The following is a 27,744-nucleotide window of genomic DNA, read 5'->3' as shown; positions in this document are numbered from 1 at the left end:
ACTCACAGCTAGTGACGGTTCCTGAACTGTATGTCCAACCAACCTCCAAGATTGCCACAATCACTTCTAATTCTGAAAACCAGCTATCTAATCCATTAAACGCTTTGTGTCAATTCCAGCTACTTCTGTGTTCTGAAAGAATATAATAGCTTATTTTCAATAAAAACATTATTTTCTCAGGAAATATTTCTTGCAGTTTGGCTGAAAATCTCTGGAGGACTAACAGTCTTGTAAGTCCTGTGTTTATTGTTTCCCATACAAAGCCAACTACTTCCCATTAACAGTTTTCACAAACAAGTTTAACCAGATCCATATAGTAACCCCAAATCATACCCTTTGCTGAGTGAATACATCAAATCATTAACTTTTTCTTCTCCTGTGCTCTTGCCCACTCTAACAGTTTTCTTTCCTAATTTGTTCCAAGTCTGTAAAACCCATCAATATTCCTCAAAGGGTAGAGATGGTCACCTCTCTGCTATTCCCAGTACCACATTTCCTCCTTAATTTCCATTGCATTAAGCGTCCCCCACAACCTGGCTTACTAAACACTAATCAAAGAGTTACTTCCAGAACAAACTACTTACATCCATTTCCTGTGGCCCAACAAAACCAAGGCTGCCCAGTCAGATTCCTTTTGTTTTTAAAGCACACTTATTTAGCAGAGGTGGCCACTTCCAAGTGACAATGAGCAGTTGTCTAGAAGGCACAACCATTTCTGCTTCTTCAGCTGGATGAGTGCCCTGCCCTCCCTTTTTACAAAGAGCTTCTCAGTTGTTCACTCCTGTGGCCATTTGACATTATTAAACTCAGATCACAAGTTACACTTGGATCACCTCTGAGATGTTATACGCTGAAGTACAACCTCAGGGCTTCTCCTTGCAGATCCATTATTTTGTCCTTGATCTTAGCTATTCCATACCAAGTTACTGCTGCTACTCCCTGGCCACAGCCAAAGCTGATGATATACATGGATAAGCAATAGCTACTTTTAGTGCAACTAATTCTAGCTGACTTTCCATGCTGAGACATACAGCTCAGGAGGACAGCAAGCAATGAGGTTCAAGAACATGGATACTCTGAGCAGATCTGAAAGCTGGCAAACCAGCAACATTGGAACTTAGCTTTCTGAGGTTTATATACATAGTTGCGTGTCAGCAGCTGAAGTGGCAATCAACCTGCAAGAAGAGATGCAGTGTTCCATTTTCAAGATGGACTTCCCTAAGTTGCAACCTACAGCCCTTCTCTGTAAAAGACTGCAAATTTGCTGCGTATCTGTTATGTGGAGCCAGCTTCCCCTCAGCAGTGTAACTTCATGAAGAGCTACATTTTAAATGGGCAATAAATGTCAAAGACTTGATTTTGACAGTGTAGAGGACAAACAGGTCTGGAGAAGTAATTTGGATAGTTGTGTATGAAAAGAAATCTGACCAGAGGAAGGAAAGTGTCCTAAAGAAAGAAAGAAAATGAAACGTTATTCGTTAGGATTTTTGTCTCTTCCAGAAGTACCAGTTAGTGCTCCCAAAAGGCCTTTTAGAAGAAGGTGCTGCTCACATTTATTTTTCTTGAATAAGAAGTAGGATTTTATTAATGCCTAAGGCTGCAAGCAGTATGTCCAGGACACTTGGTAATGCATCTCTGTATCATACAGCTAGAGAGAATAAGAAGGCCATAAACAAAACAAAATAGACTGCTCTTGAATCAAATGCACACAGCAACTGAACACCCAGTAAGACACTTTCATGACAGAAAATTTGACGTGGTATCCCAAATTCCTGTTCAAAGAAATAATTCAGGTGTAGGTGGAATAAGTTCATGGTTACAAAGGCATCATCTGATTTTACAGAACACATTAAGCAATGTGCTGAATTGGGGGGGTGGCTGTCTATCGGTATTTACACCTTTCACTGTTACCTTTGAACATGTTCACAACTTATCTTCATGTATATTTAGTTAAAACTTATAGAATAAGACCCTGACCAAGAATATCCCTACTGGAATCAGGTGACTTGGTTATAAACCCAGATGGAACACAGTATTTTGGCCAAGGAACCCTTTTCCCTCCCTTTATTCATTCTGAAATTAAATTATTTGCAGAAACAAGCTCCTAGTCTGACAATACTGTTTGAGGAAGTAGTTTGGTGTGGCCAGAAGACTGTTGGGGAGAGGAACACCCAACAGCTACATAACAGCATGAGATAAACTAGGTAAATTAATGAAGAAGGAAGGGAAAAAAAGAACCATGACTTTTCTTCCCACTAAGCTCCAATTACCTCTAGCCCAGTCCTGTGGGGGAGAAAACAGAGGGATGAGAGAAGCAGAATCATTTTCTAAATTAAACAGTTACATACTTCCTCTTCTGACAGGAAGTTTTCAATGGACCATGCTAAATTACGGACTTTAATGAATTTATAAGCTATGATGCAATGGAAGCTTTTCAGCCCCTCTGAAAATTGGACAAGAAGTAGCATGAATGTATTCCAACTCTGCCCACAAAACAAAGCAGCTGGATACTTCTGGAAAATAATAGCAGGGAAAGAGTGTGAACATAGAAATTATCGTAGTTTGGCTTTTCAAGGCTAAGACAAATTGGCAAATTCCCACCTCCCAGAGTTACTTCTTCAATTTGCTTGCACGCTGCAAGGATACTGCAGCTGATTATACTCGGGAAATAAATCACCCCCTCCAGAAGGCTGAAAACTGCAATTTTCTACCCAGAAACAGAATGTTATGTTGTCCAGAAACTCACAGTGCTCCTCACAGAAGTGTGAGTAGAGCAGAACAGGCACTGCTGCTAAATCAACCCCGAGGGAATTTAGTTTCTCTTCGGACATTTTGCATATGTCTACTACAACAGGTAGGTGGACAGGAAGAACAGCCTGAGACCACATAAAAGCAACTGCAGTTTCTGCCGTTGTTTTGACTGTGAAGCAGATGAGATACGAGATGGTTATGGGTAAGAACTGAAATGTGTATTGTACCCACCAGGAATCAGAGAAAATGGGTTATACCGTATAAGCTTCCCATGTGTGCAGATTGCTTACTGTCTTCCTTATTTCTGCCCTGTAGTCCTTTTTGGTTTTCATAAAATAGTCTAAGTTTTATGAAAGACAACTGGTACAGCTTTTATCAGTTATGGTACAACTTAAAGAATATATTTGCTCTTTCTTCTAGGATTTTCAGGATATATTGGATATGTCATTATTCTGTTGCTTCTCTTTTATGCCTGATAAGCAAAGGCAGGCAGTTAAAGCGTATCTTGACGTTATTTTCTCTAAGATCAAACTGGGGTTTGCACATCTCGCAGCTGTGCTCCAAAGAAAAAGGCATCATCTTGAAATCTACATTTATTTGTATTGTTTTAGAAATTGTCCCTCTTCTATGACTTGTCTCACAAGTTGACCTGTCTTCCTACTTCAGAAAACAGGATTGAACAAGCTGTAACAGAAGAGCTGCTTTCACTGGGAGGCCACTCCAGTGTCCAACATGTTCCACAACTGGGTTTTCCCAGATACTCTAATAAAATGTGCTTGTTTGTAACCCTTCGCAGACAATGCAGTTCCAAACACTCCCCTAAATATTCAGCATCATCCTTCTTGCTTCTAAATATTTTGAAGGTATCATCACTTGTTCTTTGTAGCAAATACTCCCCTAAGCTGGAGTTCAAGTCTGTACATGTTAATGTAAGTGTGGCAGGCATTTGGTGGACTGCTATGTATGGACAAAAAATATGCAGCCAGCTATTAACTTCCTGTTTATATATATTATAAAACCCTGTAGTTTATAAATGGTAGATTCTGAAGCATACAGAACTAATTTTCATAAAACTAGCACTTTAAGGGTAATTTAGCTGTATACCTGATACATCAGAAGCAGCCTTTCATCTCTTGATTGTATTGGAAATGGTGGTAAAATGTGGGAAAAGTCTGGAGCTCTGGATTACAGATCCAATCTGCACAAACCCTGTTGTAAATAACAGCCTACTGGCAGTGAAACCCTTACCAAATGCACAAGCCTTTTGGGAAAAAAAGAGATCAACATTCTTTTTCACGTGTTACAAACATTCCAGAGAAGCAACAGAAGTGCCAACAGAAAGAAAGTACAGAAAGAGTAAGCCAAACAAACCAACACATCCCCCTCTTCAGTAACTATAGACCATTCTTGCCCAGGTTAATCCAGAGAAAGTTAAGAGGCCACAGAAGCATCTACAATGACTGACTGAGCAATTCCCTTCATGGGACTTACCATTACCAGCATCCTTTTGCAGCGCAGGAAATGAATTCTGCTGTTACTGTTCCAGAATCAGGGTACTACCAGCCATTAGTTGGAAGAAACTAATCAGAAGAAACTGCAGTAGCACTTCTGTGAGCTACAGTTCTCCTAATTCTCAAGATAGAACTCAAAATACACTAATAATTGTAGAGTTAATCTACTGAGAAATCTCTCATTTATGAGTTTGATCTGGTATTGAAGAGAGACATTTACTTTGCATGTAAGCAAGTACCTAAAGCAGTTCTTTACTTGCAGCTGGATTTTCACTGTTTTCCAGTGGAACTCTGGAAACACAGCCTATTTCAGGATACAAATGGGTTTTGTCACTTTGCTTTACACCTCAGCCAGATGTTTGTAAACAAAATAGTGGGGTTTCAGACCACCCTTGGAGAGTGCTGCAGTGGCTGGAAAGGGGAGGTCAGCTCCTTCTTTGGAAAACGGAGCAGTTACCAAGCCAAAATCAAGCCATAAACTTTCCTGATTAGCAATAGCTGCAATCCATTTCACACCCTTGTTTTTAGGAACAATCATCTTGATATTATGACATTCCATACTATACTATTTCATTATCATACTAAAACAATAATCACATTAGCAGGGTTCCTGTCTCCTTTCCTCACATCAAGCACTACACACAGATATTCCTTTTAATTGCTTCCAGAGAAACATCTGGTCCTGCCAATGCCGTTGTAACAGACCATAGTGCATCTCTGGGTATACTTGACCAGTACACTTGACTGGGGTAGGCAACACACCACTTCAGCCTGAACCACTTCAGAAACAGTCTGAATTCACAAACAATTGTAAAAGACCTTCTTTGATACTAGAAAAAGGACTTTCAGGTCCAGAGAAGGGCAATGGAGCTGCTGAAGCATCTGGAGCCACAAATCTGATGAGGAACGACTGAGGGACCTGGTGGGGTTTAGTCTGGAGAAGAGAAGGCTCAAGGGGGACCTTATGATGCTCTACAACTACCTGACAGGAGGTTGTAGTGAGGTGGGATCAGTCTTTTCTCCCAAGTAACAAGAAACAGAACAAGAAGAAACAGCCTCAAGCTGTGCCAGGGGAAGTTTAGGTTGGCTATTAGGAACAATAATAGCCAACTTTACTTTTTTTTCTCTGTTAGTCTCTTTAACAGAGGCCAGCCTAACCACTATAACAGAAATCAGATTAATTTTTGGTGTTGGAAACTCTTGTTTGCTAAAGCTGAACGTTTTTCAAGCCTAGCTAGCTAAAGTTTCACTGGCTGTTGACTGCACTGGCTCTGTAGAAGCATCAGTTACAGTTCTGTCCTCCCATCATTTCCGAGTCTGATACTTTCTCTTTAGGGACTCAAAGACTCAGTCTCTGCATTACTATATTCTGAAAGATACAGCATGCTTTCTGTGGTTGCTCAGCCTGCAAAAAGGAAGGCTCTGGGGAGACCTTATTGAGGCCTTTCAATACCTTAAAGGTGTCTACAAAAGAGCTGCTGAGGGAGGCTTTACAAGGTCCTGTAGAGACAGGACAGGGGGGAATGGCTTTAACCTGCCAGAGGGAAGACTGAGACTGGACAGAAGGAAGAAGTTCTTCCCTGCAAGGGTGGTGAGGCACTGGCTCACGTTGCTCAAAGAAGCTGTGGCTGCCCCATCCTTGGCAGTGTTCAAGGCCAGGTTGGATGGGGCTTGGAGCAACCTGGTCTGTGGCAGGTGGTTGGAGCTGGATGAGCTTTAAGGTCCCTTTCAACCTAAACTAGTCTCAGATTCTAATAACTGTAATGTAAGAGCCTCAGTGATAATCTGCTGGCTTCAAGGGAAGTCTGTGTGCTGGCTTTAGCAAGACCTGGAACAGCTGTAGTTTAGCTTTTGGACATGTAAGAATGTAAGAAAAGCAACACTGGAACAGCCCAAATATTCATCTCCAAGAGCAATCATCAGAAAAGAGCCTAAGTACAAAACAGCATCCCAATTGTTGTTGCAGCACTACCTGCAGAAGTGGTACCTCACGTATAGAACAGTCCCCAGCAGGTATTTCAGATGAATTCAGCAAGTCCTTTCCTGAATTCATACACGTTTCAGCATGCACCGTATCTTCTGCCAAGGAGTCGTGTAGCCTAATTGTGGATTTCATTAAATTCAGTTCATGTTGAATCTACCAGGTACTAATTTATTTTGACACTTGATTTTGATTCATGTTCTTCAATGGATAAACCACACATTCTCTATTTTCTCCATTTTACTTTCTGTTTTATAAACCTTTACTTTATTCTTCTCTAACCACAACCTTCTTCATCTCCTAGGCTGAAGAGTCCTGTCTGTGTATCTAGTCCGTGTTGTAACTAGCTGAATCATTCAACTGCTTGAAAGGAATTAAAAACAAAACTCCAGGTTGTTTTTTACTGCATCATTGGCTTTCCAGTATATGTAGCCTCATTATGAATGAATTTAAGTCAGAGTAGAGACAAAATAAAACCCAAGCTGGTAACTTCCTAAAAAGAATAAACAGACTTGAACAAAGCATAAATGAATTTAAACATTTCTCCACTAGAATTCTGAGCTAATCTATTTATTTTTTTTTAATACAGAGGAAAAATGAAGCGGGAAGTGTATCTGTCTTCATCATTTCAATATCCACCAGGGATATGGAGCTATGATTGTCATTTGCAGTTTGACAACCACAGGAAACTCTGCCTGTAAAGAACCACGTTCAAAGGAGGAATTTAATATGACAATTTCATCTTGCACTGATACAATTCAGGCTCCATGCATATCAACTTCGCAGTTGTTGCAAGTCAGACATCCGTTAAAGATGTCTTCAGAAGAGCAGAAGCTATGACACATCTGCGTCTGTCGGAAATCATGTAAGTTTGCCAGTTTAGAGTCAATAACAGAAAGTTAATGAAGCAAGAAACTAAATTGTGTTCCAGGAAAATGCAGCATGTGATAGACTAAGCTGACATATGCCAAGTAGGAAGGTAAGCCCAGTACCCCTTGGGGTGGTCAAGAGCAGAAGCAAATGTCTCACATATGAATTACCAGATCAGGTGGAAAAAGGTACATATGTAAAGCAGGTTACAACAAAGGGAAAAAAAAAAAATCCCAGAGAAGACATTAACTCCCTGGTGATGGAACCTACACAAAACTTACCATGCCAGCTACCTGCTGGAGATGACTGTGCAGCTGGCAGACTAATTGCTAAGTGCTGATATGAAATCACAGAAATGTGTTTTACTTGCCTTTACTGGCTTTATGATTGCACAGACTACATTTATGCATTTATGATTTAACCTTTTGTGACTAAAGTGCGTCTTACAGAGCTAAATTAACAGTCTCCTAACAGGCTTTCTCAGTGTTTTACTCATAACCTGCATTAACTCCTAGCTCTGCCTGGGAAATTTCAAGCATACTTATCCCTAAATTGACTTCTCAAACATGGTTTCAGCCACTTCGAAACAGCAGCAAGGCCTAAGTTTGCAATGCAACATTGCTATCATTTTCTACACTGACACAAAGGTGATCAATGCTATACTCAGTCATTAACATGTGTGGAAAGCCTCTTATTGAGAAACAAACCTAATATAACAGGAGCACTAACCAGTGACTGTCGGAACAGGAAACACTTCTTCGGGTCAATACCACAGGCAAGGATGGCAGCAGTGGTGTCCAGTATGTTCTGGCGCAGGACAGCTGGTTCCTTGGGCATGGTGAGAGAGTGCATGTCCATAATGCTATATAGCACTGAGCTGCACTCTTCCTGCAGATTCACCCAGTTCTGAATGGCTCCAAGGTAGTTACCCAGATGAGGCGTCCCAGTTGGCTGGATACCAGAGAAAATCCGATCCACGATCATATTCTGTTAGCAAACAATTCATAAAATTAACAAGTGAATTTTAGGGACAGACTCTTTTACATTTGATAGTCATTAATAAAGCCTCACTTACACCTGTCTCTACTCCCATCAGTGTATTCATTTATAAATTACCTCAGGATTAACTAAAAGTAACTGCAGTGTCAGTCCTAATACTCCATCGTACTGCAGAGAGACTGACAACCAGTGTTGATTTTAAGCAGTCAGACTGCATATACAAACTGACATAGCTATAAATAAGGTCAGTGAAAACTAGATCTCAGAAGACAAGTCATAGATTCTTTCATCCTTTTTTGATCTTTTTGATCCTCATCTTTCATCCTTCTATGATTCTATGATTTGGAACCGAAGCTGTATGTTTCTCTTTAGAACATTATCCACTCTGATACAGAAACTCGGGATCACAGCCTAGAGAAATGGAAACATTTTTGTGGTAAACATATGCAATATCCCAGTAGGCTGCCAGCCTAACTCCCACCAACACTCAAGTCTTATTTTTCTAACTGCAAAGACCATTTTGAGCAGTTCCTGAAAGAAACCGAGTCCTTGTCCCAGAGGTCAAAGAATAATGAAGAGATTATCAAAATTCTGAAACTACCCATCTTGGCAGCAGTAGAGTTTCTGAAAGGGCTTTACAAAGAAATACTGCTATAGCTCAAGGTCACACCTGGAATACTGTAGATGCACCAGTATCAGTAACATGTCAACATCTGATGAGATTTCACAGAGAAGCAGCAAAAAAAGTCACGAAGAAGCTAAGGTTGGGAATAAAGATTTAAAAACTTGAAAAATGTACAGCTTGGCTAAGTAACAGTTACCATCTTGGAAAGTTTGTTTTCCTGCATCCCAGCCCTCCATTTGACCATTTTCTCAGAGCCCCAAGCTGTCAGCACATGATCGATTACCTCCACGACCTTCCCAAAGAATTCCACTATATCCAGAAGTAACTCAGCAATGTTCCATGTGAAAATGCTTGCTACATGCCAAGCTGTAAGAACATGTAAGACTTACAAATGAGGGTCCCACCAACCTCAGCACGGAGCTCTAGTCACAAAGCTGCTCAATACAAACCCTCAGTCTCTTGTACAGCAGGAACATCAACTTCATTATGCCTCTGGTTACATGATCATTTTCCTGCTATATTTTATAAGCCACACTGATATCAAAGTAGAGCGATTAATGTAGTCTGTTTTCATTGCTGTGAACCTCCTACATACTACTAAAAACCCACAAAAAATGGCAGCAGGAGTCAAGGCCAAGTACCATTATCTTTAACTATTAAAAAAAAAATAAAACCCCCAAACTTCAAATTGACTTAATTTTGACTCAGACTCCAGAAAAAACAAATAAGAATTTCCAAGTAGATAAGACTTTGTATTCTTAAACATGATCTACAGTTCAGCCATTTCCTTCAAAATGTGCTGGATAATTCTCATTGCTTTCAAAGTAAGGCTGGTTTTCAGCTAAGCCAATTTTCTTATCCAATGTTGAAGTGTTTGTGCTGACAGGTAAGAGCAGGTCTGGGCTAGCAGCGATGCTGACTTTTCCTGCTCACATAAATACCTACACTTTCCAGTGCAGGCGGTAACCCCCCTCACCTCATCCTAAGTATCTTCTTGACTTCTAGTATATTCTTGAGTCATTTTCTAAGATCTCTTCTAGAACCTCCAGCACGGGAGCTGCAAACTAGTCACTGCAATGAAAAGCACACGATTTCCTCCAACAGCAATTCTAACTTCAAGTGGTTGTGCCCCAGTCCTTAACCATCCGTGCCTTTTTTCTGCATTACACAAACATGGAATTATGCTACTCCTTTTTTTTTGCCATTTGATCACCTGTTTTCGCAGGAAACTACAGCAGAGCATTTGTAACCACTTGCGGAACCCACTCACCTCCCGCTAGGCTACTACCTGGCCCAAGGGCTGCAACCAGCTTCTTGTTGGCACTGAGAAGGGTCTCAACGTCCATAAATCTTGTAGAAACTCAGGGAACTTTGGATGCACTGGGCTTCAGAGCTGTACGTATGTTACTAAGGGCATGATCACTTGTTAGGCAATGCAATCACTTGCTAGGCAATGCAACTTTACAGGCATAACATTTGTCTTTTGCTTCCTATGTTCCTGCTCTTCACCAAGAGAATAAGAACCCAAGAAGAAACCAAGGCTATAAACAGATGATGACTACGATGGTGTTCTGCCCTACAGGGATCCCAGAACAGCTGGTTAGTTGTCAGAGCACATTTCCTCATCTCATCCGTCTTCTAGCACTCAGTTCAAATCGCGATATTCCTTCACACATTTCTAATTCTCCCCAGTGCTGCCTACTATGTAGCACCCATTTAGATGTCTAATCACACTCTGCCACACAGGCTGTAAATTCTTACATCATTAATCTCCATTTTCTTATCAGTTTCATCCCTCCTGTGTTCATGTATTCTTTTCTTCCTGCACTTGCATTTTTCACCCCCTGCTTCCAAGAAGAACTCTTGCATGGAATATCAAGACAGTAAGGAGGCACAGAGAATGCCATATGGTAAGGAAGTTATTGCTACCATTACTCCAGTGACTTTATGTAAAAATGTTTCCTACCTGCACTGTTAGAACAGCTTAGAAACTTCCTAATCTTCTAGTAATCCACTATGGATGTGCATTAAATAAAGTGTGTTGAGATGACTATGTTAAAAGCATAGTGAAGAAACTTGTACCATCTTTCAACTGCCTAGACAAACCTAGACAAGGACAGCATCACCTGAAATATCTTCTGATGTTATTGCTTCTTTTCCCTGGGACACTGAAGCTAATGCTACTTCAGTGCAGAAGCAGCTCTACCCCCTGGGATAAATGCATGTCGTAACCCTCTGTGCAGTCAGCACAGATCAGCTCATGTGCCAATACCCTGACCCAAAAAGAGCTGGCACCCTGAGCCTGTGGACTCCACAAACCTTGTCAGTCCTCAAGTCACAAAGACTCCATTCCCTTGCAGCCACAGTCCCTGCTTCATATACTTCCTATACCATGCTCCTTCTCTGCCTTTTCCCCTGCTCAGATCACTGCTCAGTTTAGAGATTATGTCACTATGAACAGACTGGATGTACTGGCAAAATTATGTTCCCTAATTTGAGTATAATATACTCAAATATTGGTACAGATACAATAAGAACATTTAAATAGGCAGTTTGAGAATGTTTTTCACCAAGAAAACACAAGACATCAGAATTTCAACATAAACTGTACATACAAATTCTGTACTAACTCCAAAAATATGAAGGGTAACAATAAGCAGATTAAACAGATTAAAGATAGGTTCATTGTAGTACTACATAAGCATCTGGTGCCACACTACATGTTGGAAAGAAAACACCCAAGCACAACGTAAAATGGACAGTTTCATATAAAGAGAGAACAAAGTTCCCTGTCTATCCAGTAAGGAGAATACCTCTGAAAGCAAGCATGGCATCTTTAATGTGCTTGTATGCTCAACTGGTAAATAACTACTTCGAAAAGGTTTGTTCAGTATATGGGCAATAAGTAACAAGTCCAACATGAGCAACAAACAGTAGCAGTATTATACTGAGTCTAAACTCAGCAATTACTTAACCTGAAGTCTGGAATTTGCAGAAACAAGCAAATCCAGTAACGAAAACTGAGCTAGGCTGGACCTGGATAAAGCATACCAAATAAGTTACAAAGAACAAACCCTCACTGGCTCCCATCTGGGGGACCGACCAGTTGACTACAAGTCTTTCATCTTTAACTCCTTTGATTCCATTTAACAACATAAAGCACGAGATGTGACAGCAAATGGGGTGGTATGAAATATTCCATTGTGTTAGCAGAAGTCTATATTAAAAAAAGCCCCCACAAAAAAAAAACAACAACCCTTAAATGAATTTTGGACTTCTAGCACTAAAAATATACAGAGAACATTGCTCCTTTGGAGAGAGTTTATGTTCCCTGTTTGTTCACTCTGTGAGAAGCAGCGGGTGGCATAGCAGCATGGCAGGGGAGTTTTGCTGGTACCATGAAATCATGGGGCTGGAATGCACTTCAGTGGAGCTCTTCGGTCAGGGGATGGGAGCTGTGTGCTCTCAAATACTAGAGTTGGAAAAGGATAAAAACAAAAGGAGTGAAGGCTTCCCAGTGGAGCAGAGTGAAAGCCACAAGACATGCAGCTCCAGCCCACAGGCACTCACTCATTCAGACATCTGTAGTAAGCACAGTGTGAGCCTGTTGTTCGTGTGTTTAACTCTGTGTGGTGTGTGCACCTACACCAGTAGTGCTGCATGTTAATCTTCACTCCTCGTAAGAGCATAGTATCTTACAGATGTTTTGACATCTATTATTTTCCTCTCAATGAGACTTCTGCAAGGCAATTCCAGACACCACAGTGCATTTCACCTCAGCATTTTTAAATGAAGCTTGGCCCAAACCCCATTAAGATTCAGGTGTTCTCTTCCCTAAACTCCTTTTTCATGATGAGATAAACTTCTGCTCTTTATAATGAAAAACTGTCAATACCCAAATGCTCTCAAATGATGAGGAATAAGCATTACATTCTTGTCCCAGAGTAGGATGGCTAAAGGTAAGCTGAAGTATGGGCACATTTATTTTCAATGCAAAACAGTATACTAGAAAAAACCCAGAGCTTCCAAAATCCAATGCTGCTCTCTTGGACCAAAGCTGAACTCTTCTCAGTATGTCATGCTTGTAGTAAGGAGACCTGTAACTGTTAAGTCCTCAATTCAGCAGTCAAAGCCACACGCATTCCCTGCTCATGAGACAAATGTGCCAGAACTGGAGAACACATCAAACGTGCTGGAGTTAAGGAAAAGATCCATGCATATCATTTCATGTCACTTGTCAGTTCTTAGTATCCTGACTATACCTTTCATGTTTAGCTTTATGAATTCTGTGAGGACTGAATACAAGGATTTACCTGTTGAATACACATATTTGCCTTGAATTTCAACAGAAAACTGCTTCTCAAATTTGTAGTAAGATCAGTCATAATATAGTTTTTCCACTTCACAAAGGAGTTTAAAAAAAAATCAAGTGAAAGCGTTCACAGGATCTGTTTTCAAAGCCTCTCTTCTTTGTAACTCTGCAGAAATATTGCCATCCTACACTTAATGACAGCAGGCAACCCACAACTATAAAGAAACCTTCTGCCTACATTTTTATCACTTTGTGGGTTTTAAACCCAGAAAAAGCTAGCACCCATTCAAGGAGGTATGACAAAGCTGAATGTGACAATTCTCAGGATTGCTTTCTCCTTTTAGTTTGGTATAGGAAAACATTTACACAATTATATAAAAGTATACATCAAAATTTGGCTGGTCAGAGTCCAGGTTAGACCTACTATTTAACACAACAGACCATAGGGTGATGACATTAATCCTGCCCTAGAAGTACAGAGGCACTACCTCTCAGCTTCCCAAACTATTCAAGTGATGGATGAGATGGAGTCTTCTGTTTTCAAGACTACAACTAGCGAGACATACAGATAGAAAAATCAAATCCCAAAGAGTCTTTTGCCAATTGTACCCTGTGAATAACTGAAGGGAAGGACAGAACTTCAGACTAATTCATTTCTTTGGACTTTGTTCATAAATCTATCCCAGCAAGCAAACTGTTTGGAGACAGGGTTATGCCTCTAGCTATAACGTACCTAATAAACATTTTCATCTTTGAATTAAAACAAAGAGACTTGCTCAGAAGCTCACCTTTGGGCTGAAACACAAGCAGGAGATATCAAACTGCACACTGTTAGCGAACATTATGACAGTGTTACAAGAGCAGCTGCAGCAGGACACCCCTGCCTGCATCACCCACCCACCCACCCACCCACCCACCCACCCCCCCCCCCCCAACCCACAGTGGTGGTTACTCTTCACATGTTATAGCATTTAGCCACTCTGCTTTACATTAACAGCTATTTAGTTGGGGCAGAACAGGTGAAAAGCCAAGTGAGATCCAGCAGCATCAGAGCTAATTCTAAACACAGGTGGTGGGCACGATGGAGAGAACAGGAAGTCGACGGGAGAATCACTGCTGACATCCAGGACAAGGAAGATTGATGGCTTCCCTCTCTAGTTTTCCCCACTGTGTAGGCACGCAGAGGGTGGGGGAAAGGGACGAAGAAGCTGCTGTGCTGGCGACATACCACACCACCCAGCCTCCACAGCACCAGTGCTGATTAATGACACTGGAACGACTCAGGAAACAGCAAAGGATCATTCACAGACTCTGTTGCTCTTGTCAGACTTTTATCCGTGGCGGTTCATTTCGCCCCAGTTGTTCCAAACTGAAGCGAGGTCAGATTTGCCAGAGGCAAAGCGAATGGCAAAGTGAAAGGGAAGAAAGAGCAGCACTAAGCAAACACAGAGATGAGTAAAGCACACAAATGAGAAAAGCTGACATTTGAAACGTGAAGATCCTCCCAACAGGAATCAAAAAGGGAAAACCCAACCAAACCCTACACCTGTGCCTCAACCTCAGAGACAAAAGAACGTCTTTGGCTGACAAAAGTCCCCAACTACTGCATCTTTGCCATCTGTCTACAAGGCTTTTTATTTCCCTCATTAATACTTTGCAACTTCAAAGCTCTTGTTGCTGAAATGATATGCTCGTCTGCTAACACTGGCTTAGCAAAACCTGTCTTAAGACAGTTATTAAACAGCAAAGTGAAGAGAAACTAGAGGAGTCTGATTTTACTAGCTAAAGCATAAATTTTTAAGCCTAATTTGGGCAATTTAAGTGTTAATGTTATTAGAGATAGAAAAAAACAAATGAAAGGGAAACTCAGAAGCAGTCTATGTACTACAGACTTTGCTTCAGTTACTGCTTTTTAAGTAATTTCTTGTTGACAAACTTGCTGTAGAAACCTTTAAAACATGTTTACCTTTATCTGGTAATTCAATACATCAAATTCAGCTCGTACAAGTGCTATTTCATCAGGCTTAATTCTTAAAATTAGGGATTAAAGATCTTAAATTAAATTAGAAAGAAACATATTTAGACCACAGCAGGTTTTTCACACAACTTCTGAGAAAGGATTAACTCATTGCCCAGAAACTGAACTAAATTAAGATTCAAACAGCGGTGCCTGGTGCCCCTTTCTTGAATGTCAAATGCGTTTATATTTAAACCAATGTAGGATTTTAATATTTATATTTAAAATGAGAAACACATTTAAAGGAGGAACATTTACAGTGCATACTAACCCCACCTTATAAATTTAACTCTGCCCTCTAGGGCTAGCAAAAGAACACTCTATAACTGTATTCGGGTTAGGCTGCCCTCTCATGCTGCCTTGTTAAAGATGACTAAGCAAATCGAACCTTTAATGTGGTATGCTGCGTCCCACAAATGGATTCTCTCATTTGCCTTTATGAGCTCCACACACCATTCAGCGTGGCAGCAACAGCTGTACTGACAGACACAACGATCAGCAGCAGCAGTTCACACCGCCACGCAAGACAAGGTACCTCTGGACCCAAGGCAAGTGCAGACCCTTCCCTCCCCGCCGTGTGAAATGGGTTATACAAACCCCGGCTAAAGGACTCTGAAGCAGTCAGCAGTCTACAGAACATAAGAGCTGGCTCAATCACTCTGCAGAGGTCCCAGGACAAGAAGTGATGATAACATTTGACAAGCGGGCCAGGTCTGTGCAGGGATGGTGAAGGAATCAAGCACCGGGTCTGTGTGCAGCCCAGCAGCTGTCACGAATCTTATTCTACACCACAATATCTTTCTTAGCAAGGACACAACCTGTCAGGCTCTCTCTTTTTGTGCTGGGCTCCCTACACTTCTTCGTATCAACTGGAAGGCCAGCACGTGATGGCTCTTGTTCAGAGCTCAGTCATTCCACGGAGGCTCAGTTATAGAGCAGGTCCAGTGCATGCTGACACATGCATTACTTCTGCACCTCCTGAGTTTCAAAGACATACATAGAGCTGCAATTAATGGTCTCAGGTAGTCCAAGACAGGCAGCAGCCTATTAGCCTTAACCTTGCATTAATTATTCTCAAACCATTCGCTGGTATTTCTTAAGCTAAGGCAATAAAGCTTCTCCAATCAAACTACCTAAGCACTGCCACTGAGTGCAGGCCTTAGCAGCCCATTTCACCCAGTAAAAGGGCAAAGGATTTAATAACACTATGTTCTTGCAGCTACCACACAAGTAAGGTGTGAAGAGATAAACTAAATCAGTGCCTCACTGACAGGAGGTTGCAGCAGGAGCTAAGCGTCCTGAACTATCAGCAGGCACATCCTGCACAGCCAGGCAAGGCATGAAGGTCAGGCCAGTTCAGTACGTGCTGCCTCCAAGTCCATTAGATGACGCACACAGTGCTTGAAACAGAGTATTTGATAGTTACAGTACTGTAGGCACTGCGTGGAGAAGGCGGCACAAGCGAAGAGGAAGCAGCAAGCAAACATTTCAAACCTGAGGGCACAAATGCCTTCTGGAAACACTTCTCTCCAGGTCTAACGACCGCTGATCCAGCCGCAGTCCTGGCACAGCAGCAGCAGGGCAAGGGATGGAGCACAGACACTCCTGAGGGAACTCACCTATGTGGAGTTATTCTGTACCAGTTAGCTCAACTCTAACTCCTGGGAAAATACACTGAGCTTTGAAGGAATTAGAGCTCTTAACAGCAGCCAGATGTATTTCTCAAGAACTAGTGATACCAGATCACTGTGATGCCCTTCTATAGCACAAGGAGAAGTAGTACTAAAGGTTCTATCCTGATTTTCATTAAGTTCCAATATTATCTATTTCCACCAAGATAGAGAAATAGCACTTAGAACATGGTATTATATGCTGGAGGTGCAACTGGAGAGAAAAACCCCAAACCAAACCAGAACTTACTGATGGCTTACAGTGACTGTGGCAAAATATACAATTTGCAGGGTTCTGTCCTGGGTCCAGTATTATTTGATATTTTAATATCTGCATTAGTAAACTGGATAATGAAATAAAGAGCATTCATTAAATCTGCAGCTGATTCCACAAAGGTGGAAGTATGATAAGGCCTCAAAATGATCTTGACAAAGCAAAGAAATGGTCTGAGAAAACAGGATGCTATTTGCCAGGCAAAAATTACATGGATCTATACAGAAAGGACAACTCAAGTGCACAAACACAGTAAGGAATAGAGCTGTCCAGGCAACAACTGCACAAGAGGATCTGGGCTTTGTAACATTTTAGAAGGTGGGCACAAATCAAGACGATGTTACTGCAAACCCACCACATTTATAAATTACAGAAAAAAAGAAAAGGAATATAAGAATAGCATTAAAATCCAGAAGACACAAACCAGTTTGCTCATCTTAGTATGAGGATGGCCTCAAGGATGAGGATGTTCTCAACTAGGACAGATTTTAGGGCTGCAATTCAAAACAGTGCTAGAAAGAGGCCATAGAAGTACAGTCAAGTTCAATGAGAGGCCTCAGAGATACGACTCCAGGGGAAAGCTTGAAAGAACTGAGGTTTAGTCCAGTGGACAGCACACTGGGGAGAAACAAGGTTTTTAACACGCCTTAAATACATAGTCTTCCACATAGGGCTTTGGGGATCATGGTTAACAGAGTAAGAAACAATGAGTTTAAGCTGCAGTAAGAAAGATTCAGATCAGAGGTAAAGAAAAGTTTCCAACAGTAAGAGAAACATTTCAGAAGAGTGCTTAGAGAGGCTTTTTGTTAAATACATATATATGCATATATAAATATATACACACACGAGATGTGATAAAGATGTAGGGGCATTTCATTTTTACTTAGGGCCAGGGAAAGCACCAGATCACCTCCACCTGGGTCTCTTCTAGTCCATGAGCCTGTGATCATATGCTCAAAGTGAGATGACCAAAGAGGATGGAAGAGAAGTCAGAATTTTATTTAGATAGGCTACATCTAATGCCAAGATTCAAGCTTTTCTACCTGCATTTAACTGAATTTCATAGTTGAGGCCTTTTAACAGCTGAACACTGACATTCCATGTTGTTGAGAGATGTAAAATACAGGTTAACATTTAATACTGGTAAACTGGGACATACCCACATTTAGAAATACACACTGCTTCAGTAGAACAAAAACATGTGAAGAATTAGCATTTTGCCACAAGGTACAGGTGTCACTGTCAAAATGTACAGAAAAGAATACTGTGTTTCTAAATGATAAGTAATTTCAGATATGAAATGTTGGTGTGATTTTAGATTAGTAGAAGAAACCATTTTAAGTAGCAAAACCATCACAATCCTAAAGCAAAACAAAAACTAAAGAATGCCCCCATAACTAAACACTTCCAGAGAAATCAGAGAAGTTTTATGGTTTTGATCCCAGTAGTACCCAGATCTCTTAAGGACATCTTGCTCTTGCTCCTTCTCTGACCTCTAGCTGAAAGGGAGTTTACTGTATTTTTTCATGGCTTTATTCAAATGAGGAGTCTGCCTGCTATCAGGATTGCCCTATGGGATACAAAGACTATCAACTTACAGTGAGAAGGATGTGCTTTAAAGCTTTTTTTTTTGTTTGTTTGGAATTACTACATTTCTTCAGAATATTGTCCTAGAAACTCAAAGAATAGTTGACTTCCTCTCCATTATTTTATTTGGCAATTTCCTGTAGCAAGGAGAAAGTTGGCTTCATTTCACATGGGGCCAAAATGAACATAGTTGTTCAAAAACCTTCACCCTGTGGTCACTGCCTGGAATTCATCTCAGGTGAAAAGTCAAGTCATAAACCACCTGATGGCTGTTGACAGGCCTGAGGATGTGGCAATAAGTTCCCTACTGGTGCACACATTCACAAAGACAATGCTACAGCTGGTCCTCTTTGTCTATGTTGAAGAGAATTCTGTCATAGAATCATACAATAGTTTGGGATAAAAGAGACCTTTGAAGGTCATCTAGTCCAACCCCCCTACAATGAGCAGGGACATCTTCAACTAGATCAGCTTACCCAGTGTCCTGGGTTCAGCAGTAGCAGTCATTTTTTCCCCTTCTTGGTAGCTGGTGCAGTGCAGTGTTTTGACTTTCAGCTCAGGAACAGAGCTGATAACAAGTATATTTTGGTTTGGCCAAGGACTTTGTGAGCCTCATGCTCTGCCAGGGAGGAGGGGAAGCCAGGAGGAAGCAGAGACAGGACACCTGACCCAAACTGACCAAAGAGGTATTCCATACCACAGCACGTCATGCCCAGGAGGTAACTGGGAGTTACCCGGAAGGGCTGGGGGACTGCAGGGTTGGAGGAGGTATCGGTCAGAGCTTGGTCGGGCTGGGGGGGTGAGTTATCGGTTGGCTGGTGGTGAGATGATGTATTCTCTTCCCTTGTTATTTCCTTTATCATTATTATCATTGGTGGTAGCAGTAGTGATTTGTGTTATACCTTAGTTACTAAACTGTTCTTATCTCAACCCGTGGGAGTTGCATTCTTTTCGATTCTCCTCTCCGTCCCTCCGAGAGCAGGGGGAGGGCAAGAAAGGGGGGGGAAGTGAGCGAACGAATTACCTGACTGGGTTTAAACCACGACAGTTCTTTTTGGCGCCCAACGTGGGGCACGAAGGGTTGAGATAACGACAGATCTGACTGGATTAATAGTCACTCGTCACAATGCTGATTTATTGGCTCTCAGAGTTGTTCTTGTTGATCTCACAGCTTCAGAATGTTGTAACTTACTTAGAGCCGGTATTTGCTGTGTTAGTGTTTATCAAGTATGGGGCCTGGGCTAAGGTTCTTGTCTCACTGTGCTTTATGGCAATGGCTTGTAATACGGGCGGGCTCCAGCAGCAGGGCGGGACGGACGTGGCCGTGGACTTGTACCTGGCCGTCCGGCTGCTCTTCACCGTCCTGGCCCTCGCCCTACTCTCCATCTTCGTGAGGCTGTGGGGAGCTGAGGGGGAGCGGCCCCGGGAGCCGGCGGCAGCCGAACCGGCCCGGGAGAGCGGCCCCGGGGACCAAGCGGCGGCGGGAGCGGGGCCGGAGGCCGCGAGGGGACGGCGGCCGGTGGGGGAGGCCGGAGCGGTCGAGGAGCGGAAGGAAGCGGCTGCCGAGCAGCGGGAGAAGGCGGCGGAGGAGCCGAGCCCCGCGGAAGAGCCGAGCCCCGCGGCCGAGCCGAGCCCCGCGGCCGAACCGAGCCCCGCGGAGGAGCCGAGCCCCGCGACAGCCGAGAGCATTTCCCGGAAGCCGTCCCCCGAGCCCCAGGAGGATGCCGGAGACCGCGCAGCATTTCCCAGCAAGGCAGAGGAGGAAGAGCTGGACTCAGGAAAAGAGAAGCTGGCGGTGGGAGAGCCGGCAAGCACAGCAGCTGCACCAGCCCCAGTGACAAGTACAGCAGCTACACCAGCCCCAGTGACAAGCACAGCAGCATCAACTGAGAGTTCTGAAGGTTTTGAATGGCCTTTGGGTATCCTTGGGACCTGCCTGCTGATTGTGATGGGGATCAGCATGTTGGCACACACACAGACTGTGTTTTACCCACAACCATTTTGTCTGATCTCAAAAGTTAAGCAGAGTCGGGTTTGGGTCTTGTCTGGGGTTAGACGACAATACAGGGGGACCAAGAGGTTTTCCCCAAGGCTGCACAGCCATGAGTGGCAGGGTGTGTGGGACAGTATGGGCAAGTATCTAGTCCACTGGGCCCCTCCAGTGCTTTGGAAGCATTGGAGATGGAAGGCAGCTGTATGGAGTCCCCAGCAACAAGCTGCAGAAACTGCTGAAGGGGACAGTGAATTATTTTGAGCCTGGTGGGCCCATGGCACTTCAGGCCATCAGGGCAGAGATGCAAAAGAGATGGACTCATGATCGAGGGGTGGACTTAGCAATGGACACTATTGCCCAGGTTATTCACGAGTGTGAACACTGCACACAGTCTCTCCTGCTCTGGAAGACTTACAAGAGATGGAGCCTGACATCATGGACCAGATGGACACAGCAGCTTTATAGGGACTGGTCCATGCACTAAGATAAGAGTGATGGTATATTGAAAACGTGGGATCTGAACATGACGTGAATGGTATGGAATAAGGGGTGGATTATGTCCTGGGTTCAGCAGTAGCAGTCATTTTTTCCCCTTCTTGGTAGCTGGTGCAGTGCAGTGTTTTGACTTTCAGCTCAGGAACAGAGCTGATAACAAGTATATTTTGGTTTGGCCAAGGACTTTGTGAGCCTCATGCTCTGCCAGGGAGGAGGGGAAGCCAGGAGGAAGCAGAGACAGGACACCTGACCCAAACTGACCAAAGAGGTATTCCATACCACAGCACGTCATGCCCAGGAGGTAACTGGGAGTTACCCGGAAGGGCTGGGGGACTGCAGGGTTGGAGGAGGTATCGGTCAGAGCTTGGTCGGGCTGGGGGGGTGAGTTATCGGTTGGCTGGTGGTGAGATGATGTATTCTCTTCCCTTGTTATTTCCTTTATCATTATTATCATTGGTGGTAGCAGTAGTGATTTGTGTTATACCTTAGTTACTAAACTGTTCTTATCTCAACCCGTGGGAGTTGCATTCTTTTCGATTCTCCTCTCCGTCCCTCCGAGAGCAGGGGGAGGGCAAGAAAGGGGGGGGAAGTGAGCGAACGAATTACCTGACTGGGTTTAAACCACGACACCCAGAACCACATCCAGCCTGGCATTGAATGTCTGCAGGGATGGGGCATCCACCACCTCTCTGGGCAACCTGTGCCAGTGTTTTACCACCCTCATTGTAAATATTTTTTTTCCTCACATCCAGCCTGAATCTCCCCTCATTTAGTTTAAAACCATCACCCCATATCCTGTCACAACAGGCCCTACTAAAAAGTCTCTCCCCATCTTTCTTACTTCTCACCCTTTTAAGATCTGACAAGTTCTCACAGGACTCTCACAGGAGAGTTACTCCAGCCTCTGGTCACTTTTGTGGCTTCCTCTGGACCCTCTCCAACAGATCCATGTCTTTCCTGTACAAAGGACCCCTGAGCTGGACACAGTGCTACAAGTGGGCTATCACCAGAGTAGAGGGGCAGAATCACCTCCCTTGACCTGCTGGCCATGTTGCTCTGGATGCAGCCCAGGATATACTGGGCTGGAAGTGTACAGTGCAAGCTCATGTCCAGCTCTTCATTCACCAGTACGCCCAAGCCCTTCTCCTCAGGGCTGCTCTCAATCCCTTCATCCCCTAGCCTGTATTGATACCAGGGGTTGCCCTGACCCATGTGCAGGACCCTGCACTTGGCCCAGTTGAACCTCATAAGGTTCTCATGAGCCCCCCTCTCAAGCCTATACAAGTCCCTCTGGATGGAATCCTGTCCCTCGGCAATGTCAACTGCACCACTCAGCTTGGTGTCATCTGCAAACTTGCTGACAGCACACTCAAGCAATTTAAATATTTTAGACCTAAGAATCATACTTGTATCAGGGACTTCTAGAGAATATTACAAATGTTTTCTCAAGGCAGACAGTCCTCACAGACTACATTTAAACTGGTTTTATCAGTGCAGGTTGGTTCTGAAATCACCAAATTGTGCTATTTCCACACAAAGGACAAACAACAGCTGAAAAATAGATGAAGGGCACAGACGTATTCATTTCTGCTCACATCCTGCCTTCAAAGAGAATGATGCCAAGGCATGTTCCTGGGTCCAGGAGCACAGAAGCTCATCTGGATGCCCTAGTTTAGATAAAAGCACTGACCCCCAAAAGTCAATACTAGCTATATTCTCTCCCTAAGGAATTTAATCTGAGGTTGAGTTAAAATCAGGATCAGTATAGTGTCTGTATTGCCATTGAACAAGCAGACTGAATTTATAACTGATGAAGTTTTCTATATACAGAGCAGATTCTTTGCTTATATAAGAGGAAGTTCTTGTAGGACTGATATCTAGGCACTAGTACAATAAACCTCTGCTTAAACAAGCCTGTCCCTCGGTCACTAATGTCTAAGGAATGTAAAGCAAAAAGCAGTACAGGGGAGGATTTATAGCAGTACAGTTAATGCTTATCATGTTTGAGACCTAAATCATGTAGAAGTTTATAGCATATTACCTGCAATATTAGAATGGGCACAGCACATGCCAGCCAAGTCACAGCAACTGCTTCTTACACACCTTGAGTCCAGAAATGGCAAATGAAACCTCCCTAGCTGGTGTGTGAGGCTTGCTGCTCTCTTATAAAGATGAGATCTCTCTTGCTAACTTAACCTGTATTACTCAGACTGGCCCACAGCAAACCAGGCAAATGACTAACTCCCAGTTTGGATGCACCCTTTGGAGTATGTCAGTGTAAAAGAAGCTGCAGGTATCCCAGAGATGTGTAATCCTCTGAGTACTGGTGAGTATTCTACTTGAGACTTACAATCAGTGTTGCATGGCCAGCTGTAACAATGTCCCTCTGAAGGGAGTGACTGAACCTTTGGCTGTTCTGACCTGGCTTAATGCTTGATGAACATGCAAAGTTCTAACATTACTTCCATTCTGCAGTGATCTTAAATGTGGACATCTTACAGAAAAGAAAAACCCCAAAACAACAAACCAGAACAAAATGAAACAAAAAAAAAAAACAAACCAAAACAAACAACCCAAAACACAACCCCCAAAACCTTAGTGGAAATGTATGAAGAGCAGAATGTGCACTCATTCCTGCTGACAGAAACTGCACATGCTAATCTGTTGCCAGCAGAGATGCAAAATGAGATTCAATCAGGAATTCAGGGTGCTGGACCCTTCCTTCCCCTTATATAAGCAACAAAGAGGCTTTGAAATGTTTGACATGGTTTTGTTCTTCCATGCAAACGGAAAGCACCCTATGGATTCCTATTAGGTAAAGTCTTCCCATGTCTTGGCAAGTATGTGATTTCAAGAAAAATATTTGCAAATGGATAACTCAATTGAAGCAGAAGTCAAAGACCACCTTTGAAAGAAACTTTGATGTGGCTGTAAGAATGCGGCTATATCTCTCTAGGAATGATAGCAGAAAGTGGTTCTGTCATCAAAAGTTTGTACCTCCCCATATTTCTTTGTGGCTGTTAATGTAAAAAAGTAATGCTGGTGAGCAGGGAAGTGAATGCCCATGAGACCTAGGATTAAGGCAGAATTCCTGAGAAGCCCTGCTCTTGCTGTTGGATAAGCTTAAAACATGCCATTTAGCAATCTCACTGCTAAAGGACAGGGTTATTAGAGCATCTTCAAGTGTGAAAGAAAGTGACAGTAGTTGCCACGTGAATCTTTGGCATCAGGAAGCTTGGAGTCTTTTATTGACATAGAAATGTTGCTCTGTCTTTTCCAAAGCACAGCTAATGTGGTGGATTCCAGTCAGAGCCATGCACCTGGTGAAGGAAAGAAGATGGTGAGCCTAGGGCGCTGTGAAGAAATTGGCAACAATGCTTTTGAATGCTGGCCAATGACCTTCCAACTGAGATTAACATTTCAGCATCCAGATTGTGATGAGGACACTATGAAGACCAAGGTACAGTATTTGATTGTCACCGAGTCTATGTGACCAGAAACGACAGTGCTGGGATTCAAAGCCACGTATACATGAACAACTGGCTGATGCACTTGTAAAGAAGATCACTCACTACTGGTGCTGCCAGGAAAAAGTGGCGGGTCATAGTAGTAGGGGATTCTACTTTGTAAGGCACAGAGGCACCCATCTGTTGGCCTGACCCAGTCTCAAGGGAGGTGTGTTGCCTACCAGGGGCTCGGATCAGGGATGTTGCAGAGAGGTTGCCTGGTCTAGTAAGTCCCACTGACTACTACCCACTTCTAGTGGTCCATGGGGGTGCTAGTGATATAGATAGCAGTGGTCTGGAAAACATTAAGAAGGACTACAGAGCCCTGGGAGATGTGGTTAGGGGCTCTGGAGCTCAGATAGTCTTTTCATCAATTCTCCAGGATAAAGGGGAAGACCTTAAAAAAGACTAGGCAGATCTGCCAGGTTAATAAATGGTTAGAACAGTGGTGTCATAGTCAGGGGGTTGGGTATTTAGAACATGGGACTAGATCTGGAAGGCCAGGTCTACTAGAGGCTGGTGGAGCTGGTCTGTGGGGTTTTGGTAGGAGGCTTGCCAGGCTGGTCAAGAAAGCTTTAAACTAGATGTGTTGAGGGAGGGAGGCATCATTCCATCCCAACACTCCCAGTCAGTTGCCAGCACCTATAATAAATGCTCTGAGCAATGTAGAGATATTTCAGTCTCTCCAGCCAATGAGCTGGCTTCATTTGGAGCTCGGCTCAGATGCCTCTATACAAACACCTGTAGTATGGGGAACAAACAAGAGGAATTAGAGATGTGTACACATCTACAGGGATATGATATAACGTGTAACACAGAAACATGGTAGGATGGCTCCTATGACTGGAGTGGGAGGTTACAGGCTCTTTTAGAAAAGATAGGCCCAGCAGGCGGGGAGGGGGAGTTGCTATTTATGTTAGGGATAGGCTGGAGAGTATGGAACTCTGTCTGGGGACAGGGGATCAGTTAACAGAGAGTTTGTGGGTCAGGGTTAAAGGGAAAACAGCTATGGGGGACATTATTGGGGGGATCTTGTTACAGACCACGTGATCAAGAGGACTCTGTGGATGAAGTGTTCTATAGACAGATAGGAACAGCCTCACACTCGCAGGCCCTTGTCCTCATGGGGGACTTCAACCACCCTGGTATCTGTCGAAAGGACAGTATGGCCCGGCACAAGCAATCCAGGAGGTTCCTCGATTGTGTGGAAGACAACTTCCTTCTGCAAGTAATAGAGGAGCTGACAAGGAGAGGTGCCATGCTTGACCTCGTGCTCACCAACAGGGAAGGGCTCATTGGAAATGTGATGCACCAGGGCAGCCTCGGTTGTAGCAATCATGAGATTGTTGAATTCGAGATCCTCAGGACAGTGAGAAAAGCATGCAGCAAGCTCACTGCCCTGGACCTCAAGAGAGGACACTTTGGCTTCTCCAGGAACCTGCTTAGTAAGGTTCCATGGGATATAGCCCTAGAGGGCAGGGGGGCCCAAGACTGTTGGTTGGTATTCAAGGATCACCTGCTACAAGCTCAGGACTGTTGCATCCCAACTAGAAGGAAGTGCAGCAGGAGGGCCAGGAGACCTCCATGGATGGACAAGGAGCTGCTGAGGAAAACTTTGAAGGAAAAAAGAGGCTTATAAAAGGTGGAAGTGAGGACAGGCAGCCTGGGAAGAATACAGGGATGTTGTCCAGGAAGCTAGGCACCAGGTTAGGAAAGCTAAGGCCCAGTTAGAATTCACCTTGGCTAGGGATGTGAAAGATAGCAGGAAAGGATTCTATAGTTACACTGCAAATGAAAGACACATTAGGGACAATGTGGGCCCTCTTCGGAAGCTATCAGGAGAACTAGCTTCCCTGGATTTGGAGAAGGCTGAGGTTCTGAATGACTTCTTTGACTCGGTCTTCACTGGCAAAGACTCTGACCAAACCACCCAAGTCTTGGAAGGCAGATGCAGGGACTGTGAGAATGAAGACCCTAGGCCTACTGTAGGAAAAGGATCTGGTTCGAGACCACCTTGAGAACCTGAATATGCACAAGTCCATGGGACCTGATGAAATCCATCTGCGGGTCCTGAAGGAGCTGGTGAATGAAGTTGCTAAGCCGCTGGCCATCATATTTGAAAAAAACATGGCAGTCAGGTGAAGTTCCTGACAACTGGAAAAAGGGAAATATAACCCCCATTTTCAAGAAGGGGAAAATGGATGCCCCAGGGAATTACAGACCAGTCAGTCTCACCTCTGTGCCTGGCAAAATCTTGGAGGAGATTCTCCTGGAAGGCATGCTAAGGCACGTGAAAAACAACAAGGTGCTTGGTGACAGCCAGCATGGCTCCACTAAGGGGTAGTCCTGCCTGACCGATTTGGTGGCCTTCTATGATGGGGCTACGGAACTGATGGACAGGGGTAGAGCAGCTGACATCATCTACCTGGACTTGTGCAAAGCATTCGACACTGTCCCACACGACATCCTTGTCTCTAAATTGGAGAGACATCAATTTGATGGATGGACCACTTGGTGGATAAAGAACTGGCTGGCTGGCCCCATGCAAAGAGTTGCGGTCAATGGCTCAATGTCCAGCTGGAGACCCGTAACGAGTAGTGTCCCTCAGGGATCGGTGTTGGGACCGGTCTTGTTCAACATCTTTGTTGGTGACATGGACAGTGGGATTGAGTGCACCCTCAGCAAGTTTGCTGATGACACCAAGCTGTGTGGTTCAGCTGATATGCTGGAGGGAAGGAATGCCATCCAGAGGGACCTCAACACGCTTGTGAGGTGGGCTGATGCCAACCTCATGAAGTTCAACCATGACAAGTGCAAGGTCCTACAGCTGGGTCGGAGCAGTCCCAGGCACAGCTACAGGTTGGGCAAAGAAGAGATTCAGAGCAGCCCTGTGGAGAAGGACTTGGGGGTGTTGGTTGATGAGAAAGTTAACATGAGCCAGAAGTGTGCACTTGCAGCCCAGAAAGGCAACCGTATCCTGGGCTGCATCAAAAGGAGCATGACCAGCAGGTCGAAGAAGGTGATTCTGCCCCTCTACTCTGCTCTTGTGACACCTCCCCTGGAGTATTGTGTGCAGTTCTGGTGTCCTCAACATAAAAAGGACATGGAACTGTTGGACCAAGTCCAGAGGAGGGCCACGAGGATGATTAGGGG

General features: G+C 43.6%; 1 protein-coding gene across 6 annotated transcripts in view; it reads right to left on the bottom strand.

Annotated features, from left to right (window-relative positions):
* Positions 1–27,744, bottom strand: part of WARS2 (tryptophanyl tRNA synthetase 2, mitochondrial) — a 47,774-nt gene that overhangs the window by 11,253 nt on the left and 8,777 nt on the right. For 3 of the 6 annotated variants that reach the window (XM_062618181.1, XM_062618198.1, XM_062618206.1), the window contains exon 2: positions 7,843–8,100. The exons of 1 other annotated variant lie outside the window; for it this stretch is intronic. In XM_062618181.1, coding sequence (XP_062474165.1) covers positions 7,843–8,100 — 258 coding nt within the window. Of the gene's footprint in view, positions 1–7,842; positions 8,101–10,025; positions 10,113–13,837; positions 13,925–27,744 lie in introns of those variants that run through there. 2 more of the 6 variants (XM_062618189.1, XM_062618213.1) reach the window with 2 other exon arrangements.

This window comes from Pezoporus occidentalis, unplaced genomic scaffold, assembly GCF_034315485.1.
Source record: "Pezoporus occidentalis ecotype Australia unplaced genomic scaffold, CSIRO_AGI_Poc_V1 ctg104, whole genome shotgun sequence".
Lineage (NCBI taxonomy): Eukaryota > Metazoa > Chordata > Aves > Psittaciformes > Psittacidae > Pezoporus > Pezoporus occidentalis.
This window is presented reverse-complemented; position numbering and strand designations above follow the sequence as displayed.